This window comes from Parasteatoda tepidariorum, chromosome 10, assembly GCF_982258835.1.
Source record: "Parasteatoda tepidariorum strain Cologne lab strain chromosome 10, Ptep-v5.0, whole genome shotgun sequence".
Taxonomy (NCBI): Eukaryota; Metazoa; Arthropoda; class Arachnida; order Araneae; family Theridiidae; genus Parasteatoda; species Parasteatoda tepidariorum.
This window is the reverse complement of record NC_141764.1, coordinates 7176929-7195250: the sequence shown is the minus strand read 5'-3', so window position 1 is coordinate 7195250 and position 18322 is coordinate 7176929. Positions and strand designations below refer to the sequence as shown.

Sequence of the window (18322 nt, the reverse complement as noted above, 5' to 3'; positions counted from 1 at the left end):
AGAAACCCACACACTTTTTTTTTCTTATTTTTAATTGATTTTTATATGATAATAAAGAAATAGAAGGATCTAATGAAATGACTTATAATTGCCACATTGATTTCTTAATAATATATTATGTCTGTAAGGTCCATCATCGCCATCTGGTGCCTGTCAACTTAACTTATTTTCTTTCACCTCTAATTATAGCTTACTTCTCTTTTTCTTACGACAATTTAAAATTAAAAAAAAGAAGAAAGAAAATGAAATTGTAGATAAGGAGCGAGGAAAAATAATCATCTTAAAAATCGTAATCGTTTAAAGATTACGCAAGCGTGATTGAAAGTGTAAACATTTAGGGAAAACGAGGACACGGGATAAATTAGATTCGACCTGACGTTGACAAAACATTTGCGGAAATTTTTGGTAAATTTAATTTTTATCATTCCGCTATGTTAGGTAGTAATAAAGCTTTACAATTGAAACCATTAGATGCTAGTCCTTTATACCAAAGACGAAAATTGAGTGCGGCTCATGAAAAAGAACACGAAAACTCCGATGTGGATCCTGACTATGCGGAGCTCGGTGCTCCGAGTTCAACCTCGGGAATGTAAAGTTGATTTTAATTATTATTTTTAATGCTGTTTTTATAAATATTAAGTTTACATTTCGATTCGAAAAACATTTATAAAAAGTTGTGATACTTATATTGTAAATAATATTTGTTATCTGATTATTTTGGTCACAAAATTCCAAAGTGAATTCAAATTAGTTAGAAAATTCAATTCAAATTAGTTAGAAAATGCTGTTTTTCTTGAAATTGTAATTAATGTTTGCCTTATGTTATGTATTTGATTTTTATCATTATTTAAGTATTTTCTTCTTTGTATTTAATGTTTATAATAAGCTTTACTCATATTATGTAAAAACTTTATAACTTATGATTTTTTTGTTTTGTTTTTAATTTTTGTGTCATTGTAAAGATTTTTGTGAGAAAAAAAATTATGAAGCATAAATTAGTTTTTGTTTATTTGTTTTTATCTTTTGATTTGTTGTTCATATACAATACATAGATTTTAACTTGTCTTGTGTTTCTATATTAATTTTAATACATTTAAAGTTAGATTCTCTTTTTAAGCTTAAATACACATATTTTATGTAACGTTTCTTAAAGTTTATTTTTTCCCTTTCCTTTTTAAATACAGAGTATTTTATTAATAGGATCTGAATTTTATTGATAAAAGTTTTTCCTTGAGAAAATGCATCATTTATTCAAATATTTTTAAAATGTCATTCTTTAATTTTTCTAACTTTTACTTTTAAAACATTTCATGTTTTATATACAATTTAAACATTTTCCTCCAGCTGTTTTTTTTTTAAACAAAATATTATTTTTATTGTTATTAATTATAAATTTTAGTGTGTGAAAATAATTGTTAACTAGACCTTTTTTTTTCAGTGTTTCTGCACAAATACATGTCTCAGTTTTGTTGGAATCTATAATTAGAGATTAAACTGTGGGAATTATATTGATAACATCATATTTTCTCTCGTTTTTTAAATTTTTTTAACAAAATATTATTATTTTTTATTGTTATTAATTATCACTTTGGATGTGTGAAAATAATTATAACTTACTTTATAGACCTTTTTTGTCAGCAGGGGTCTGTCTAGGTTTTTCTGAAAGGTACCTATTTTGTGAAAATTTAGACATAATTTGTGAAAAATTAAAAATTATATTACAAAATCAATACAAAAACATGGTAAAAATATAGATTTATCGTTTCTTAAGGGATACAAAAATAAAATTTTAAGAAAAAGTATTTTGTGAAACTACCGTTTTTCCTAAAGTTGAATTTGTGAAACTACCGTTTCACCTAAAATTGAATTTGTGAAGGTACCGCTAAGCGGTAGTAAATTCGGCCTGGACAGATCCCTGGTCAGTGTCTGTACACAGATACATGTCTCAGTTTTGTTAGTATCTGTAATTAGAGATTAAACTGTATCTAACATAACATAACAACTGTATAATTTTTTTTTTTTATATAAATTTTTTTTGAAGAAAAAGTTTTTTTTATTAAATTTTTTAATAATCTTTTTTATTTAATTTTTTAACAAAATATTATTTTTTATTGTTATTAATTATCACATTGGGTGTTTGAAAATAATTGTTATAACTTACTTTCTAGACCTTTTTTCTCCAGTGTTTGTACACAAATACAAGTCTCAGCTTTATTAGTATGTATAATTAAGGATTAAACTGTCGGAATTATATCTATAACACAATCTTTTTTTTTTTTTTTTTCAGTTTTCCCTTTTTGAGTCATGTTTTTATTTTACTTAATAATTATTTCATTAGAAATCTTATTTTTTTAAAACTGCTTGTTTTTTGAAAAGCATATTTATTTTAATTCTGTATCTTTTAATTGATAGAAATATGTCTTTGGGTGCCATGTTTTGTTGTAAATGTGGAGAAGGCTTTGAACCTCATGAAAAAATAGTCAACTCTAATGGGGAAGTGTGGCATCAACAATGTTTTGTGTGAGTGCGTTTTTTGTTTTTAATTGTCATTTTTATTCTATTCACACAAATTGTTATGAAAAAATTGTTTTTGCAGATGCTGTCAGTGTTTCAGACCTTTCCCAGAAGGTACTTTCTATGAGGTAATTGACTTTCCGTGAAAATAATTATTTTGAAATGCTTGTTTTAGCAATTTTTATTAAAATGTTTGATTATGGAAAGTATGTAATGTATTTTGCACAAAAGATGGCTACTTATTATCAGACCTGTAGAAATTTAATCTGATGTGCTTAAATATTTAATTGTAACATTGTTATGGCAGTGCAATAACTCAAGATGCTAAAAATTATAAAGATTTAAAAAAACATTTTGTAATTTGTCACTGTATTTTGTACAAAAGATACTTATTGGCAGACTGTAGAAATTTGTCTTGATGGATTTAAATCTTCAATTGTAGTATTCCAATTGCAGTGCAATAACTAAATTAAAAAAAAAGGTTAACTGTATTGCCTATTAAAAGACTCATAAACTCTAACAGCAGTATATTTTAAAAACACAAACTGCTGTCATTTTATATTTACTTAGTATTTTTAAATTTTAATGAACATAGCATTTATTATGATAAAATAATATCTTAATTTTTGTAATAAAGTATTTGGTGTATTAATTTAAACATCATATTATGAGGTATACACAAAACCAGCACGTACAACTGTATAAGGGTTTTCCAACTTTTTTTAGTATCTATGGGGAAAACAATAAAAATTTTAATGAATATCATTAGTAGTGTTATAAATAAAATAATAAACAAAAAGACCTCATATTAATTTTTCTTCTTTTGCTCGGTTGTATCAAAATAATAAAGTAAAATTTTTATATGTTTGGCTTGGAAAACAAATTAGATATCTCTTTTTCTTTTGTAAGGTTGCATAACTCTAATATTGTTTAGCAATATTGTTGCATTATGATTTGTGCATAAGTTTTCGCTTTCATCATGTTTAAAAATATAGTTTTCCTTTATATAATTTACAGGAACAATTGTTCATTCATATATATCAGAGTTCTCCCTAGGAATCAACATGTTAAGGGTGCTTCCTCTCAGAGAAAGGAAATTTGAAAGGGCATTCACCACCGTTAAAATTTATCAAAACATGTATTGTTATGTAATAATTAAATTTGATACTCAATATTTAAATTTCTCTCTTATGTTATTTTATATGTATATTTCGCAAAGCAATTCTCTCTCAGTATCAAAATAACAGAAAAATTGTAAACTTTTGAAAAATAATTAAAGACAAGCTAAAAGACAATCTCTGTTATAAAATTTTCTTTGTAAAAATAGTAGGTTTAAGAAAAAAGAATTAAATGATAAACAACTTGTAAACTTTTTTTTATATTTTAAACTGAAAATTATGGGAAAATAAACATTTAAAGGTTCGTTTTTAAGTAAAAGGTATTTATTAAAAAAAAAAAAAATGGTAAAATTTATAATCACTAAAAAAACTCAATGTACCCCCCAAATAAAAGACATGAATATCTTTGAGGCTGAATATCATGCAAATTTTAACAATTTAGCTTGACAACATAATAAAAAAAAATCTTACTAAAATTAAGGAATAAAGTTGAAAATTAAAGTTAAATAATTATCAGTCACTAAATAAATTAGAAATGGACTTTTCATTAAAACAGACGGTTAAAAGAACAACCTTATCCTGAAAAAATAAAATGAAAAGGCAGTTTTTTAAGGCATAGCAGCTTATTTTTACAAAATGGGCAACAAGGAAGGCGCATTTATAAAATGAAAGGGCAGGCAGGATAGATCGCCCTTCTATTTTTAGGACGAACACTGTAGAAAAATATTTATATGTATATAAGTAGCCGGGATTAAATGCAGTGCCATATACAGTTTCTACTAACATTATGCTTCTTAATTGTTAAATATTTTTTCATTAATAGATTATATCTAACCAACATGTATTAAAAGAATTTCTAAATAAGATATTATTCAAAACACAAAATATTGTCCTTTCTGTTATTCACGAAATATTCATCACGTAACTGTTCATTAATGAAATCTGTTATGCTTTCAGTTTGAAGGAAGAAAATATTGCAAGCATGATTTTCATGTTTTATTTGCACCTTGTTGCGGAAAATGTAAACAGTTTGTGTTTGGAAGAGTAATCAAAGCTATGAATAACAGTTGGCACCCAGAATGCTTCACCTGCGAAATCTGTAACATGATTCTAGCAGACCAAGGTTTCATTAAAAATGCTGGCAGGTCTGTATTCATCAATTTTTATGTATGTTAGATTGTGCAAAAATATTTATTTTTGTTATCAGGAATTTTTTTCCATCAGTATTAAAACGAATAAAGTTCCATTAACACTAAACATACTATAACCGGTCAAATGACCATTTAAGAACTTTTGCATCGAAAATATGTGCTTATCATCCTATCGTTTTTGCACATTTGACTTTCTCTAACAGTTAGGTACAGTTAATATTCTATTTTTTTTCGTATTTTGTCTGTTTCGAATAATACTTGATGATACCTATTTCTACCACAACTGGTTATTTGACCCGGAGAACAACTTATTTCTTTATGAGGTTATCGGATCAGAAATGACTTATGTCATGCATGTTCAACGTATTGCATTCAATGAGTTGCACATTTCTGTATAGACTGTTGCGTAGTGAGTTCAATCAGAATAACTGTGAATTCAAATTTCAAGAAAGTACCTAGCATTTTAGATTGGCATTTTTGTGTAATCAAATGTGACAAAAAATAAATATTTTGGTAAGTAGCTTATAGTTTATTTTGATAGCTTTACTTCATTTCTAATTAACTGTTGGTTTTTACCCCAAAAAATGTCGAAACAATCAAGAGAGCAGAAGTTCTTAGAAGAAATAATATTAATTATAAGAATAATTATAATCTATATTATATAAAACGCTAATACGTACATATGTATCAATAAAACCGATGATATTTCTTTTCTCGCGCTGGCAACAGTTTTCATTTTTAATTGATTGGATTTGGCGCGCCAGAGCACGTAGTGAGCGTCATATGGCTAATCCATGTTATATAAAACGCTAATACGTTTTAATTGATAGGCTTCGGCGCGCAAGAGCACGTAGTGAGTATCATCTGTCTAATCGGGTGAATTCTCACCGAATTATCAAAAGCATTCTCACAAAATTATCTTCATCGAAGCCGATGCTTTACATCCGGCGTTCAGTACTATTTCATATTGTTTTACAACACATGGTTTTAGCCCTCTGGTGGGAAAGACTTTAAAACAAAACTTGTAACAGTTACTTTTCTCAACAACTGAAATTTAGAATAGTGTGATTAAGAAAAATATGCGAACTGTTTTCAATTTCAAATTAATATTGAAATGTACAGGTTTAGAATTTTCTACAGTGAAAAGTTTTCGGAACTTCAGTGTTCAAAAAAGTATACAAAAGCTAGACGTTAAGAACGTATCCAATGAGCGAGCATAGGATTGCGAAGCAATCCGAAATGAACTGCGAAAGCAGTTCCGGAGGTTGGCGAGCGCCAGTGAGCAGGGGGCAAAGCCTCCTAGTTCTTATATATTCTTATAATAATAAGAATTATAAAAATAATAATAATTAGAAGAAATATGTTTGCTGAAAATGTATAATGGAAACACCCTGCATATGTAAAAAATGCTTTGAGCGATGAATTAAAAATTCCTATTCTTTGTGTTTGTAAGACATAAAAATTTGCAGTATACAAATTTGTTTAATTATAATTTTTTTTAAGTTTATTTCCTTCCTAACATCCATGTTTCATACATTCAATCAAGAAACATAAAGTCCGGTCATTTGACCGGCTATGGTAGAAATAGGTATATATTAAGTGTTGGTATGTTTAGTGTTAAGTTCCATTTAGTAAAAATTTCATTAGTATTTCAAATTGAATAAAAATATCCACATTCAACAAAGAAGAAGTATGTTTCTCTGATAACCACTCACAACATTTATTTTCTTCCTTTTTTGTTTTTATGTTAATGTAAACCATATTTTAACTCATTCATTTTCAGTTTATGCATGCATCAAAATCAAATTAAGAACTCTACTAGATTTTGCTACAGACCTGTGAATTCAACTATTTGACATAAAAACTAATTTTAAGACTTATATTGATGAAACGATATTATGAAAAAAATTTCTTTCTTCACTCATTCACTAAATATTTTCAAAATAATTAAAAAAATTTAGATCATTACATATTTTTAAAATAATTAATAGTCTTTCATAAATTAATATATTCACAATTGCTGATGAAATTTATTCATTAAGTCTTGGGGTTCCACCAAAAAAAGCTGGATCATTTGGGGTTTCACTGTCAAAAAAAAAAAAAATAAATAAATAAAAATAAAAAAAATAAATTGGGAACTCCTTTCTAAATTACTGTACATAGTGAATATTATATTGTTTCTTGTTATGTGTTCCTTATTAGTAATTGTCATTCATTATTTTGCACTAAAGTCCGAATATGAAACATACTTTTTATTGTTAATATATTTATACTTAATAAGAATAAATAAAATAATAGATACCCAACATTATTGATGACAAATTGAAATAGTTTACTCTAAATTATGATTGTCAAATGCGGCATTGAATTCTAAAAATGTTATTTTCTCCATGATAATGCAATTAAGTTTATATTTTCTAGACTTATCCTCTACTAAGTACAGCTTGTCCAAACCTTTAAAAGCCTTTTATAAACAATATACACTGTTCATTAGGGAAGCTTTCAAAAAATAAAAAATTCCTTTACTGGATTTATTAATTTGAAAATCTAAATAATCTTTGTGACCACATAAAAATGCTTTGTAATGGGTTATTATTAATATTCATTATTAAATTGTAAAGGTATTTCAATTGTAGCATAGGTATTCATATAGATATGATAAAGAATATGAATTCAGAAGGATTTAAATTATTTCTGATGTGCTAATTTGTTATTAAAAGTATTGTTTGTTGTTCTGATTCTTTGTTGATTCTAAAGTGCATGGATGTAAGTGCAATGCCCAGGGTATTATTAAATGATCGCCCAAACTAAAAAATCACCATTTTGCCACCTGAACCTAAAAATTAGGTTAAAAACCTGTAAGCATTAGGGTCACAAATGAAATATTTAAGTGAAAAAGTAAAAAAAAAGAAAAGAAAAAAGGAATTCAAATTCTAATCAATCTTTATTGAGATAAATGGGAGCAAAAGAAACATTAAAATCATCTAAAGCCAAGATTCAGTTACGCAATTTCTCAATTAATTCTGAAAAAACAAAAATAAAAATAACAAATTCAACAGAAATTAGAATTTTTAATACCAATGTTAAATATGTCCTATATGGTACTGCAATAAAAATAACATGAAAAAACTTCAAGTATTTGTTAACAACTGTTTAAGAAGAATCTTGAGTATTAAGTGGTTCTTTAAAATTTGTAATGCATTAGAAAAGCAAAATAGAAACTGATCTGGAAATTAAAAATCATAAATGGAAATGGATTTGTCATGCTCTACATGAACCTGAAAAATTTAAAGGAAAATTTTTTTTTGATTGGAACCCTCAGGGCAATAGAAAAAGAGGAAGACCAAAAATTACTTGATGCAGGATGAGTGTAATCGAATTGAAAACAATAGGAAAGACATGTAAAAAAGGCGAAATATCTGGCCACAAGTTGAGTGAGATGGAAAACTATGATAGAAGTAATAGGTAGTATTAATAGATAGAAGTATTTGGAGTAAAAATGTAGATGTATGTGTAAAGCCGGGATGAGGTTAAAAGGCAGATGCATTTCTGTCTCACTGAAGAGTTATTGATTATTTTAATCCCTCCTTTGCTTTTCTGGATCTCAGTAATTATAAGTTCAATTTTTTTTTTTTTTTTACCCAAATGAATATCAACTTTTGATCTCTAATCTACGTAACTTTTGACCTTATTTATTACCATTATTTTTGTTCAACTTCCTCTCATTATAAAATTCATAAGTTTGAATCCCTCAGAATTATCTGCTTTCTTTTGGTAATGGCGCTTATCACAACCTTAAAGTACCCCATTGACTTTTTTTTCCATCAGATGTAATTTGTTTCACCATTTGATTTTGTTATCTTGAATACCTACTATAGTTTTGTAGACAGTTGTTTGATTTGTTATATGCTTGTATTTATTTTAATTAGGGCTCTTTGCCACGAGTGTAACGCCAGAGAAAAAGCTGCCCAAAGTGGAAAATATATTTGCTTTAAATGCCAGTAAGTCTATCGATTTATTTAAAGTGTTTCATTTTTTTACACGCACTGAATGATTTTTTTAACAATTTTTTTAATCAAAATTTAAAATTAAACTATAAATTATAATATTTTGTTTTACCTTATTAGTATAAAAAAAATTTTCAAACTATTTTTTATGTTCAGTTTCAAACTATCAACTAGATGTTGGTTAAATTTTTTTTTTTTTAATTTTAAATTTTTTGTATCATTTTATTTAGATTTGAAAATTAACAATATTTTCATTTTTTTAATAATAATTAAAACTTAGCTTATTTATTATAACCACACATTTTTATATTGTGAAAAGCTTCCATTTCCGTATTGTGATTCACTATAAATGTGAAAATCTAGAATTTAGGAAACATCTTGAATGCCTCATATAATAGTAAATATGAGACATCTATAAAAAGTTGTGTAAAGAGTTATCTCACTTCATCTTTAGGGAAATGACCACACTAACGAGGTGTGAGATCAAACTTGTTAGTGTGCTTATGTTCTTAATTTTGTAAACCATATTAGTATGTTAAAAAGTAGGCATTAATCAGTATTACATTGAGTTTTGAGTTGCATTGAAACAATTATTAACAATTATTTTTCTAATTTAAATAACATATTCTTTCCTGATAGTTCTGTCATTGATGAAGGAGTTTTAAAATTCAAAGGAGAGCCTTATCACCCCTATCATTTCAACTGTTATTCTTGTGGGTAAGTCTGTTTTTTATTTATTCTGAAACAAAAAGTAATAAGATGTAGTAATAATTTATGAGGCAGTTTTTTTACTATCGTTTTTAATACTAAATTAAAAAGTTTGCATAATTCTAATATCTTAAAATATGTGTTTAAAAGGGAAACTCATAATCATTTGACTTCAACCTGCTCTACTTTTATGTTACTCTTTATTACACATATTTTCATTCACACTCGTGGATCTTGCACACGGATGTTTGTACTCCGGTTGTACCACAGAATTCTGGATTTTTCATTTCATTCTTTTGGGTCTAAAAACTAAAAGCAGGGCATGTGATTTTTCCCCCACTCAAAAACTTATAATCCGACGATATGTTGAAACTTTTGCTACATCCCGTTAACGAGACGTTTACATACACGTGATTCTTCCTCCAGTTTGATTCTTTTGGTTTGGTGGATTTTTGTCATTTTGAATGTTTGGAACTGCACTGGAAACTGCTAATATCGCGATTCGTATTCGCCCGATTTTAATATTAAACATTGATTTCTGTATTTACCGGATTTAAAAGTTACGTGTTGCGATTCATATTTACGCTACTTAAAAATTGTACATCGCAATTCCTATTCATGCAAATAATATTCCTTACAACTAACTGTAAGTGTTTCATGATTAACTGTATGAAATGTGTTATTTTCCATATTTTTAACTTCAATTTTCCTTTACTGTATTTTATGGCTATCTCACCTCGTCATAAGCAAGAGATTGTCTTCTGTTAATTTTATTTAAAAAATTTTTTTTGTATTTTGTTCTCAATATTCTGTTTTTCTTTCTTCCGCAAAGTATGTATATGTACATGTACAAAGTATATACTCATACATGTACGAGAATTTAAAATATGCATAAACCATAGCTGCCAACTCTATTAGATATTCCAGTAGACTACTGGATTTTGCTAGTTTCTACTGGTTTGATTAAAATTCTCCGGGTTTTTGTAAATTTTAGAAAATTCCCTAAAGTTGAGTAAGTTACCTAAAAAAATTCTTATTGAATTAAATATTTTTATAGAATATTGCTTGCTTGAATATAAAACATTATGAAGTAAACCTCATTTATCAAAATCTGTTCAAAACTTTTTTTGTTATAAAAATGTTCAGTTTATTTTTATTCAGAACTCTCTTTTAAATTAATTAAAAAAATCCCTTAACTATCTTTGATGAATTAAATGCCTTTTAATATTTGAAATTAAGACATAAATGCGTAATATTTCACGTATGTTTAATGTCAATCTTAACTGGAAAATATTGCAGTTTTTTTATTTTGATGACTATTAAAATCCCCTATGTGTTAAATATTTAGTGCATTATGCAACAATTATCATGAAATTTATATTATTTCATAATATCTACTGGATTTTTTCCTATCCGTGTTGGCAGCTATGCATAAACATTTCTTGTATCTCTATTCTTAGTACTTTTATTTTATTTTGATTTGAAAACTATGGCCATTTATTCTAAACTTACCCTATAAAACAGACAGAAGAAAAGTTAGCAATTTTATAGCACCCCAAAATATCTTTCTAAATCTATACTAGTGTTGAATTTTAATGAGCTTTAAAATATATTTTATTACAATATGCATACTAACTATTAAAAAAAGTCTTATACATAATTTCTGAAACAATTACAAATGGTTATATTATCAGAGATGATTGTGCTCCGGAAAAAATCTGGATTTCAGGATTTTTCTCTAACCACCATCCGGAAATCAAAGGTTCAGAAGTTTCAAGAAATCATCGATCACGTTTATGTATACAAATTCTTGTATATTTTATTTAAAAATATTAGAACTAGAATTTATATTTGGCATCTGTTTCATTTGTAAATATTTTTTGGTAGGATAATAAATGTGATTATAATTATTCATTTAAATTGTGTTGTATATAATTTATTTACAATTTTATGTTTTGAAAATATCAGGGTTGCCACAGGCTACTAAAATGCGACTATTTGCTACTATTTTCGACCTTAGGGGACTATGGCGACTTTTTTTGCCTGAAAAGGCTAAAAAAAAACAGCTATTTTCAGGAATAGGCAACTATTGGGAGACTTTTTTACTCTTAGCGAAGTTTTTTTTATATTTATTCTTATTTTTCATAGACCTACTGTTAGTTTGCGATTGCTGCATAATCGCTGCTATCTTAAACTTTCGTTCCAAACTAAATAGATCAATGAAAAGAAAATATAAATTAAAAAATTTTCTTCATTGGTTTTTTTCAATTATAATTTTTTACTTAAAGTGATACAATTTAATAGGGGTATTTTGTATTTAATTTTGTCATGAAAAGTTAGTTTTTTTCAAATTTATTTAATGTAGCTAAGTATAATAATTTGATTATTTTAAAACCAATAAATGTTCAGTTGATTTTATTTATAAAAAAATTAAAATAATGCTTACCTTTATTCAATTTCCTTTTATTTTTGAGAAATTGAAAACAAAGTTTTAAAAAAATTTGGCTATTAGTTAAAAAACAATTTTTTTAAAAAATTAAATAAAGAGTTTAGTAATGTTTGGACGCTTTTTAATAATTTAACATTAGTACTTAAAGCATTTTTTTAAAAATTTTATTAAAATTTTTTCAATACTTGTTTGTTTTATAATTTGTTAGATAGTCAGTGTCATTTTTAAAGAAATAAATCTTTAGTCAATTTTATTTTCAAAAACGAAAATAATAATAAATAAGTAAAAATATTTTTAAATTTATTCAGTACATAATTTGACCATTAGTTAATACTACTTTATATTATGTTAAATAATTGAATAAAATAGGGTCTAATAATGTTTCAAAAGCATGTTTTTTTTTCCAACAAATAATTTAAAAAAAATTTTTTTTTTCTAAAGTGAACATTTCTTTGGTTTGTTTTCTACTTTCGTTTTTTTTCTTTTAATTTTAATGCACGTATGTAAAATATTTTGTTACAGTATTATTATTTTTAAACCAATAAGTCTTAAATCATTTTTAATTTAAGAAAAATGAAATAAATCTTGGGTTTGCTTTTACTTTGACTTCTTTATTATTTTAATTTAAAAAAATTAAGCAATGATATTGATATTATAGTAGAATATGTACATTGATTTCCCATAGGTAATTTCTGAACGTATGCTAAATCGCAATGTCTAACGGACGATGTATCACGATTTAAAATTTCTGACATTAACCAGTCCTTATCATAGTATTTGACAATTAAGCTACAATTTTAATTATTTGGCTACTATTTTTGATAAATTTTTGCTACTGTTCAGGCAACTATTTTTATAGTTTTAGGCAATTATTTTCGTGCTTGAGGATACTAAAAGCAACTATTTTTCTTCATTTTTTACTGTGGCAACCCTGAAATATCAATAATTTAAATTTATAAAGACATTAATTTTTTGAAATGGGTCATTAATGATTTTACTCAAGAAATTTTCGGGATTTTTGAGTTAGGCTCACAATCACCCTTGTATTATATCATTGATATCAGTTCTCATAACATTTATATAATCTAAAAAGAAATATTTTTCTTTCTAAATTACAGAATTGAGTTAAATGCAGATGCGAGAGAAGTGAAGGGAGACTTGTATTGCTTACGTTGTCATGACAAAATGGGTATTCCAATTTGTGGGGCGTGTCGTCGTCCAATTGAAGAGCGTGTGGTTACTGCTCTAGGGAAAAATTGGCATGTTGAGGTACATGGTTTTCATCCTTCTTCATTTATATGTGTAAACAATTTTGTGTAAACCTTTTTAATGCTTATTTTCTTTTTTTAATTTCAGCATTTTGTGTGTGCCAAGTGTGAAAAACCATTCTTGGGTCACAGGCATTATGAGAAAAAAGGTCTTGCTTATTGTGAAATACATTATCATCAGTTGTTTGGAAATTTGTGTTTTGTATGCAACAATGTCATTGGAGGAGATGGTAAGATTTACTTCTGCAAAGAATATGTTTGATTTATACTGAGTGTATTTAACTTGCATTTAACAAGCAGTTTAAGTTTTCATTTGTAGTTTGCACTGTTCTTTATATTACTTTAGATATTTATAATTAAACATTTACTTTGATTTAAAATTGTAAAATTCCCAGATAAATGTAATTTGGTAGCTCCCACGCTTGACTCAGCCTTTCATCCCTTCAGTGGGTCGATAAAATGAGTACCAAGCATGTTTGGGAACTAAACACTGGGGGTTCCGCGTTCGGCTGACCACCTAACCGGATCATCTGCTCTTGCACCCCAGAGCTTAAAGTCAAGAAAACTGAGATGGGCTCAGTAGGCCTTGGCCCTCTATGGACTGTCGTGCCTTTGAGTTTAGTTAGTAAATCTATTGCTGGATTTGAAATCGTAGGTGGTCCATTGGTCCTCGACAACTAAAAGACTTGAACCACCATAAAAATAATGAAGAACCTGCATGCTTTTTTTTATGTTTTAAAATGAAACATCATGCCATTTTTTAAAGAAAGACACCAATTTCAGACCAGCGCGATAACTAGTTATTTTGTTACTAATAGTTAAAATCGCTCGATAAGCCCTGCCCCCTAAATCGCTGCTAGGTTTCCCATCCGCTCTGATGATGTCAAAGTATAGTACAACCACGACTCCCGTCCTGTTGTGAAACGGTGAAAGCATATGCCGCGCCGAGTATAAATTCTGAAAAATGGCTCCAAGCAAAAACTACTAGTGTTGCAACGTACCATGTGCAATAGTTCTTCTTTAAACACGCCAAATAAATTATTTTTTAGTGTACCAAAATTAGGAAAAAGGCAAATTTGGTGCAAAGCCATCAAACGCGATGAAAAAAATACTCGCAAATTGTCTGCAACTACTGCATTATACCATCTAGTTGTAGGAGGTGATGATTATACTGTTGTTAAGACCATTTTATAATAACTTACTTAATTATAATTTAATTCTATAAGATTGTTTTTCTGCTTGATAAGCTTCTCTGAATGAATAATTCATTATACTGAATTAAAATGTTTATGAAATGCTGTTCAGATCACTTTCTTTTTTTTTTTTTTTATTCTTTAAAATGAAAGGATTTTATTCTTAAAGAACAGTGATGTACAGGTTATTTTTTTTAAAGTTAAAAAATAATTTTATCTAGAAGAAAAAATTATTAAAGTTAAAATAAAAAATGATAGGAGTTTAGCATTATTTACATTTCTTCAAAAAAAAAAAATATTCAAGAAAATATCTTAGAAGTTAATAAAAAGAATTTTTAAAAAAAATTTACCTAAATTCCAGGTCATATACCATTCATTCCATTCTCTCTAAGTGGGATCGACTCATTAAATAAAAAACTTTCAAAACAGTTCAGACTTTTAGATATAGACAAATTTAAAAAAAAATAAATCAGTATAAATAAAGAAAAATGAATTTATTTCAAAAGTTGTTGAAAAAAAAGTAGTTTCGACATTTATTTTTTCATTCCTCAATTTTATTTCATTATGCTGAAAGGTGCCCACAAAAATTTTCTCAAGGGGGAGGATGCAACTGATATACACTACATATATATTTAAACTATATATATATATATATGATATAAAATTGAAAGAAAAACAATTTTTAAAAAATGCAGTTGAAATTAAAACGCTTTTGTAACACATTTCTAGATAGGAAGCTTTGGTTTAATTCCTCCCGTTCGCTGAGTTACTATACTTTGACGTCATAAGCAAACCACGCATCATTTTGAGTCACATGAAGTTAGTTTCGTTTTGGGCTAATTTTAAGTTAAGTTTTTTTCAATATTCAGGTCAATTTTTTAAATTCTGAATTGATTTTAGAGAGTTTTAAGATATAAACTATTTAAAATAATCAACCTTCTGCGATTACCCAACGCATGCAGGTTCCTCATTGCTCATACCGGCACTTGATGTAAAGGGGTTTATGTATCGTTTAGATTTTAGGTTTCATGTTTTGATCTGTGTTTTTGCCATGAAATAGTATATTGAATCATCATTCATAACTGTGAAATCATACATTCTCTGTAATGTGATTTTTCATTTAAATTTGCTTTGTTTCCTTTTTAAAAAATCTAACGGAGACAGGTTTACCAGGGTTTGGACAAAATAATGGATTCTCTTATATATCTTTCTGAAAATCCAGTTATTTAGAGCATGGGGATGGAGGAAGGTGTGTTGAATTATTAGAGGCAAAGTTTTTAAGCAATTTTTTTACGCTATAAAAATTTATTATTATTTTTTTTAAATAATGTGTACAGTAACTCGATAGTTTTCTTACGGCAGGTAATGGCAGTCTATTTGTTATGATCAAAATAAATACGTTTAATGAAAAAATACAACAAGGAAACCTATGCTTAAAAAGAATAATTTATACTTAATTAGTGTGGTGTCTGGGGTAGAATTGCACCAACGTATTCCTGGCGTGTCGTAAAAGGCGACTAAATGGGTTGAGTGCAAGGCCAATCCCCTTGCCTCATAAAAAAAATCTACCAATTCAGAAAACTCAAAGAAAAAATTCCAGAACGGCACTTCGTAGACGACCTGGTACGAAATCGGACATGATTTTTGGAACATGGAATGTTAGAACATTATATAGAGGAGGTGCAGTGAAAAAACTAACTGATGTTTTCTTGGAGTACAAATTAGATGTACTGGCTGTTCAGGAAATGAGGTGGACGGGAAGTGGAGTAATGGACAAGCGAAATTGCAGTATCTACTATAGCTGCCACGACAGATTACACTAATTTGGAACTGGTTTCATCGTCAACAAAAGAATCAGAGACAAAGTGATTGAATTTAAGTCAGTGAATGAAAGAATTTGCAGAATACGAATCAAAGGAAGAACGCATAATATCTCAATTATTTGTGCCCATGCCCCCACGGAGGACAAGGCGGATGAAGTTAGGGATGGATTCTATGCCCTTCTTGAAAAGACACAAAGTGAATGCTGTTCAAATGATGTGAAACTGCTCATGGGCGACTTCAACGCGAAGATTGGCCATGATACAAACATGAACAGATTTGCTAGAAATGAAAGCCTGCATGAAGAGACAAGCAAAAATGGCGTCTGACTTATTAACTTTGCCATTTCTACAAACATGGTAATAGGAAGTACAGCTTTTAAACATAAAAACATACATAAAGCCACCTGGAAATCCCCAGATGGATTAACCCAAAATCAAATAGATCACATACTTATTGATTTAAGACATAGAAGCAGTGTTCAAGACGTTCGGACATACCGCGGTGCAAATGTGGCTACACTAGGAGTGCAGAAGAAACATATAAAGAACTTCGAAGAGAAGAAAAAAGAATTCATAAGATGAAGAAACGAGAATATATGAAGAGGTATATAAAGACATTGAAAACTTAAGAACTCAAAAGGAAGCAAGAAAATTTTACCAACTGATAAACAATGTCAGAGCAGACTTCAACCCCAGAACAATAACCTGTAAGAAGAAAAACGGAGAACTTACTCAAGACCCGGATGAAGTTCTAGCCCGTTGGCGTGAGCACTTCGTAGATTTACTAATGGGGAGAGATAGAGAAGAAGATCTAAACACTTGTAACATGCTGCCAACCATGAGTACTGAAGGTGAAGCCATAGAACATAATACACCTACTCCTAACGACGTGGAAATAGCGTTGAGGAGGCTAAACAATAATAAATCAGCGGGACCTGATGGCTTAAAAGCAGAACTCTTTAAAATTGACGAAACGAAGCTAAACAAAGCTATATATAGCTTGATTTGTTGTAAATGAACCAAGGAACAAATGCCCACTGAGTGGGATGAAGGATCTATTTGCCCTATATACAAGAAAAGTGATAAACTCGAATGTGGAAACTACAGTTGAATTACCCTTCTAAATATTGCGTACAAGATCTTCTCCATTATTTTATGCAAGCGATTGGAGACCTACACCTCGGGAATCATTGGAAATTACCAATGCGGATTCCAGAAAGGAAAAACAACGACTGACCAATTGCATACTATCAGGCAGATCTTGGAGAAAACCAAAGAGTATAACATTGACACATACCACTTATTTATCGACTTTAAAGCTGCCTACAACAGCATCAACCGAGGAAAACTACTTGAGGCTATGTTGGAGTTTAACATCCCAAAGAAGCTAATCAGCCTCACAAGAATGACATTCAAAAGAGTTTCGTGCAGAAGGAAAATCTCGTCAAGTCTCTCTGAACCATTCTTCACCGAAAAAGGCCTGAGACAGGGTGATTCCCTTTCTTGCCTGCTATTTAACATAGCTTTGGAAAAGGCCATTAGAGACTCTGGTATCAACACAAATGGAACAATCTTACAAGGAACTGTCCAACTACTCGCTTTTGCTGATGATATCGACATAGTTGGAAGAACAAAACGCTCAGTCATTGACGCTTTTGTAGCGCTCTAGTTATAAATGTTATAAATGCAGTTAGTTATAAATGCAGACAAAACCAAGTTTTTGATCGCAACAAATAAAACTCCTGATCGATCTCCTCTGGAGATAATGACTTACTCTTTTGAAACTGTTAACCAGTTCAAGTACTTAGGAACCTTGATCTCTAGCCACAGCAACCTGAAAATCGAAATAAATAACAGAATTTTCATGGCTAACAGAAGTTTCTACGGCCTCAGAAACCAACTCAAATCCAAGTTCATCAGTGTGAAGACAAAGTTAAACATCTACAAAACTTTAATCAGGCCTATAGTTACATATGGAAGTGTGTGCTGGGCCCTAAACAAAACAGAGGAGGAGAAACTGCTAATTTTTGAAAGAAAGATTTTGGGGAAAATCTTTGGATCTCTTCAAGAGAATAACGTAAGGAGAATTCT

At 28.7% G+C, this 18322-nt stretch overlaps 1 protein-coding gene across 3 annotated transcripts in view; it reads left to right on the top strand.

Annotated features, from left to right (window-relative positions):
- Positions 1-18322, top strand: part of stck (LIM zinc finger domain containing stck) — a 37265-nt gene that overhangs the window by 12795 nt on the left and 6148 nt on the right. Inside the window, exons 1-8 of one of the 3 annotated variants that reach the window (XM_043054160.3) lie at positions 208-589; positions 2413-2520; positions 2597-2642; positions 4590-4777; positions 8713-8784; positions 9430-9507; positions 13066-13216; positions 13304-13445. In XM_043054160.3, coding sequence (XP_042910094.2) covers positions 432-589; positions 2413-2520; positions 2597-2642; positions 4590-4777; positions 8713-8784; positions 9430-9507; positions 13066-13216; positions 13304-13445 — 943 coding nt within the window. In that variant the 5' untranslated portion in view covers positions 208-431. Of the gene's footprint in view, positions 1-207; positions 590-2412; positions 2521-2596; positions 2643-4589; positions 4778-8712; positions 8785-9429; positions 9508-13065; positions 13217-13303; positions 13446-18322 lie in introns of those variants that run through there. The other 2 variants (XM_087153336.1, XM_043054162.3) reach the window with 2 other exon arrangements.